The sequence below is a fragment of the Merops nubicus genome, unplaced genomic scaffold (assembly GCF_000691845.1).
Source record: "Merops nubicus isolate BGI_N331 unplaced genomic scaffold, ASM69184v1 Scaffold51568, whole genome shotgun sequence".
NCBI lineage: Eukaryota > Metazoa > Chordata > Aves > Coraciiformes > Meropidae > Merops > Merops nubicus.
In genome coordinates, this window is record NW_008625973.1 from 1 (window position 1) to 5,206 (window position 5,206).

At 39.6% G+C, this 5,206-nt stretch overlaps 1 protein-coding gene across 1 annotated transcript; it reads left to right on the forward strand.

Moving 5' to 3' along the window:
- Positions 1 to 450: 450 nt before the first annotated feature.
- On the forward strand, positions 451 to 4,497 carry NDUFB5 (NADH dehydrogenase (ubiquinone) 1 beta subcomplex, 5, 16kDa; the record flags this gene model as incomplete). The annotated part of the gene is given in 5 exon segments (XM_008945832.1): positions 451 to 590; positions 1,436 to 1,502; positions 2,268 to 2,329; positions 3,339 to 3,445; positions 4,368 to 4,497. Coding segments are annotated over 5 exon segments (497 nt in total), but the record flags the coding sequence as incomplete, so codon positions are not given.
- Between the last annotated feature and the right edge of the window lie 709 nt (positions 4,498 to 5,206).

The window sequence follows — 5,206 nt, forward strand, 5'->3', positions numbered from 1 at the left end:
GAGGTTCTCCCTTCGCTGAGGGCGGGAGCTGGGCCCCGGCTTTTCCCCGCTCCCCTGGCCGGGTCGGGGCTCAGCGCTGCGGGGAACCCGCGGGACCTGCGGGAGCGGCCCTCGGGGGTGCAACGGGTGCCTCCGTTCCCCCGGGAAATCGCGTTCTGCGGATCAAAATGGGCAGGAGGCCAGACGTCCTAACCTGCGAGTTCTCTTTGCCCAGTGTGATGACATTCAGTTGTTTATTTGTTGGGATTTACAGGTAGAAATAGATCCGGATCTAAAGTTAGAAAAAAAAAATGGTTGTTTTTTTTCCAGCAAATAAAGAAATTAGTTCAGACAGGTTCTTAGCAACCTTGATATCCTTCAGAAAACCAGCTCCTAACTACTCAGCTCCTGCTGTGTGCTTTTATTTTTTTTTTTTTTCTATTTTAAACATAAACTGTTGACCTCATCCAGGCACAGTCACCAAAGGGAGAAAAAAACTTAACGGTTTGGTTTGATTTTCAGCTCCTGTGCGACATAGCAGCAGCCATGGGAAGAGAATGTTTATTATCAAGGCAACAAAGTTTTATGATACTCGATTTCTGAACTTGTTGGTGAGTTAAAAACAAATTTTTTACATTCAGTGCAACGCATCCCTTGCAAATGGTCTAAGAGTGTCTAAACAGAATTTTCTCTATTGTTCATGTGACAGCATCTGAAATACAGTTGGAACTATTCACATAAACAAGAATTGCCAGTCCTGCTAAAGAATTTTTTGTCATATGTTGTCAAATAAGGGCCAGATGAAGGAAAAAGGTTGGCGATATGGCAAGAATTGTGACAGGCCCTTAAATTAATGATGTACCAGCACTTGTAAATTATGTGTCTGTGTTTACATGCATATAACCTACATATGCTTTCCACTCCATCCTCCTTCTTAAAATGTATTGGCTTACTCTCCTGCAGGGTTTGCCTTCAATTACCTAAACCATGCATACCAGAGATGAGACTTAGGAATCCTGACATGACTTTGACCCCTAAAAACCTAGGTTTTGGATAAAGCTTGTTGTGACAGCTAACAGCCAACTTGCCATGACTCCTGTCATGTGACCAGGCTTCCTCTGCTACCTGCCCTCTGCAGTTAGCACAGCCAGCAGGGTTGTGTTCCTGCTGGGTCCTGCTGGTCGGTGTTAGTGCCTCATTACTGTGAAATGCTGGTGTGACAGCCCGGGGGAAGGCATGGCTGGCTGCTTCTGCAGGGACTGCCTCTCCCGGCGATGGGAAGCTGAACCGAATATGCTCGTGGACACTCATTTTAGCAGCATTTTGTGTTTACGTAAAACGTCCACGTCTAACCTCTGAATGCAAATATAAGAATTGTTGTCTGTTGCATTGTTTTCAGACTAAGCTCATTTGAACTTTGAGTTTTCTATACTGCTTTTTTTTATCCCCTATGCAGAAATTCTATGTATTTCTGACGGGAATACCGGTGGCACTGTTCATAACGTATGTCAACATCTTCATAGGTGAGTGTACAGTCAGAATTATTATATGGAAACTAAACATGCTGGATTGAAAAAGGAGAGCTTTTAAGGTCTTTTCATGCTTTTCCAAAGAGCATAAAGTAAGTCTATAAGTTAGAGTAATGTTGTAGGAGTGCATAGAAGATGTTCCCAGTATTTTTACTGCTCTGTAGTTGTTGGTGTTTTTTTTTTAAACTTTCCACATTTTTAAAAACAGAAAAAATCAATTTTTTGACAGTCATCAGTGAGGTTGAGTGAACAGCTCTTCTGTATTCACACGAGGAGTCTGTATTACCTTGTGTTACCTGTTTCTTTAAGAAGGCTGCATACACTGCAGCTTTAACTTTTTATCTGGAAAAAAGCCAAAATTCTGCTCGGCAATATGTTTTATATCTACTACTGTAATAATGTGGAATTAATTTAATAGAGAAACTAGGAAAAATCCATGCTTTCAGCCCATATATTTTAAAGGGTGTTTCTGTGGGCTTGATCTTGGTTGTTTCTTTTGTATAGATGCAAGTTTCACCCTTCTGTTGTGTGTCTTAAAGTCTCTGAGATAAATACTTTGTGTGAAGTGTCGGGAAAAATTACAAGTCCAATTTTTCTGAATAGAGCTCAGATTGAGGGATTAAGTACTCTCCATGTGAAATAATGATCCTGTCCTACTGTCAAAAGCAGAATATAAGGTACTGAAACAAACAAACAAACAAAAACTCACAACCAAAAACCAACTTCAATTAAATGTTCCTTCCCTTGTTTCCATGTCAGGTGAAGCTGAACTTGCAGAGATTCCCGAAGGTTATGTTCCAGAGTACTGGGAATACTACAAAGTGAGTGTAACATGTAAAAGGGTGGCATGTTATGGACAGCCTTGATGATAACTTTTTGGAGTAAAATGTGTGGGATTGGATAAAGAGGGTGGCCATATTCCTGCCACTGGGTATCAGTGCAGTAGAACTCGAACTGTGCAGTTTTAATTTTGGTAAACTTGCTTTTTTTCAGCTTTATGGAGCATCTGTTGTTGTAGGAAGTCTGTTTATTGACACAATTAGATGCAAATGATCTGCAACTTTATGCAAGTAAACTGCTGAAGCTATATGTCAAGAATTATTTTATAATATTCCTAAACAGCAAGAACAGTTGTCTCTTAGCATGCAGTTTTTGTTTCTTGCTCTAGAACTACAGCTGGAGTTTAGGGTGACATTACTTTCTTTTGTGTTGTTCGCTAGTGTTGTTTCAAAGTCCGGCATCACACGTGCTTTTTTATCTATCTTTTATATCTGAAGATCTTGGTATGCAGAAATTCAAGGTTATACTTTTGCTGCTTCATTGTATTTTCTTAAAATCAGTCCCTGGCTTCTTGCTGCAAGCACTTTTTGTTATTTTGATAGGAAGTAATTGAATCCAGTACTATTATGACTATGTCAACTCATTTAGAGTTCCTAGTGAAGTGACCTCTGTGTGGAAGCAAACCTTTAAAACGTTGCTGATTATGGTCAGAGGTTTGGAGCCCACTTCTGTGATTACCGTGGCAGCTAAAGGAACTTTACTTCAGCAGAAAGAAAGTACATCACAAGTCTTCCACTGACTTTTAAGTTTGCTACAGAATAGTTGTCTGCAGGTTATCTTGGCATTAAAAATGGCAAAAGAAATACAGCTTTTTAGGGTTCTGATCTTACAAATAGTTGAGCATGGTTTTAACTTTACTACTGTGGCTTGAACGGCAGCACCCATGGTATTGAAGATGTTTTGAGGACTGGGAAGATGCAAACTGATTTAGTTACAGTGACATTTCTACTTGGAAATGGCACAAATAATCTCTGCTTTTTTATTTTCCAGCACCCTATCAGTCGCTGGATAGCTCGTTACGTCCTTGACCCCCCTGAAAAGGACTATGAGAAAACTATGGCTGTGATTCATACCGAAGCCAAGAAAACAGAACTGAGGTATGCCATATAGTTGAGGGTTTTAAAATACTGGTACCCACTGTTGTTGACTCTAATTTTAATTTGCTTAACATACTGAGCTGGGTGCTGACAAAATTCACCTATCACTCCACCCTGAGTGTTTGTTGCACTGGCTGGTGCTGGAGTGGAAGTCAAGGTGTCTGTGCTCCCGGCCTGCTCCATGAACTGGCACAATCCAAGGGTGGTCTTGTAAAACAACTCTTCAAAACAGTTCATGCTTATAGAGATACAGCTCTGTCTGACGACAGCTCGTTTTGCCTCTGCTAATGTTCACGGCTTAAGTGAGTAGCTAAACAACCGTTTGCAGGACCCATCATGTTCTTTGTTGCTGTTGAAAATTTTGTGGGCAGCAGTGACATCACTGCACCGAGTTTATTCTATACCTGCTCAGAGTAAACTGGTGGTAGAAGAAAGTCTGAGTTGCACAAACTGTTGCTCTTGGGACCAAGACATGCATTTGACATAGACAAGAGTTATTCCTTCTACCATCACATTTATGTCTGATGTTCTTGCTCCTGTTTTTTTTAGTTAAAAGCTGTATCAAAACTACCAAGTACCTTAATACACAAGAATCTGTGACAGAACTCCCACAAGTATTATTATTACTCTCTTGTGAGATGACTTGCTGGAAAAAAATGAAGTATGTAATAGCTCATGTCTTAGTTGAACCCTTGATATTTTCTTAGAACCATAGTATACCAGCTTGGAAGGGACCTCAAGGATCATCCAGTCCAACCTTTCTTCGCAAATGATGTATTTTGGTACTGCCTGTGTTTCAGTAGGATATATAAACCATAGATGCTCAACTCATTGCTCTTGTCAGTAGTGCCCTGGTGTTAAACAGTGATGTAAATATGATCAAAACCAATAAACCTCATGCTGAGTGTGTCTTTCTTTCTAGGCTGATGGAGTTGGAGGCGCGCAGGCTGATGAGACACAGAGGAGATGGACCGTGGTTTCACTATGAGACACCTGACAAAAATCTTGTTGACAATTCCATGAAATCCACACCTGACAATTAAACAATTTTAAGATAGTATGCATGGTCTTGAATGCATACCAGCAAATTGTGACAGAGCTATGTAATATACATCCTCCTGCTGTTTAGTTATGGAAATTAATTAAAAAACCCCAATGTTTGTGTTGATTCTCATAATCTGAAGGAAACTGTGTGGTAGTTAAGCATATATACCCATTAAAGTTGGTTATCAGAGAAAATGCCTTATGTCACTTGCCAACAATTACTACTTTTCTCCAGAACATCAATGCAGAATGGGTTCTGTGACCTAATAGAGGTGAAACAAGTTGGTAATTTTAGTCTTCATTGTGTGATTTCTAGTATTTAAAGTGTTAAATGAAAGGTACAGGAAACCATAAGGCTTTTTTCTTTCACAGTGCCTTGTGTCAGGTAGTTTGTGGGAGATGAACTAAGAAAAACACCTTTGGATTTTTGGAGTATTAGGATTGTATCTACCACTTTAGACACTTTCTTTCTTTTTCTTTACTTGTAGTCAAACTCAGCTTTCACTGTTTTTTTTTTACCCAACTTGTGTATTGTTCGACATCTGTTATCATTTTCTCTTCATTATCTTAAAAATTTTTCTTTTTAGATCTCTGTGAATACCCATAATTTCTGGTAGTGTCAGCCATGCTGCTTTTCTTCCTTTAGTTTTGTCACCAGATTTACACTTTTTTCCTCTTGTACATGCCTTATTTATGCTTGTCTGCTTTTTCATTTCC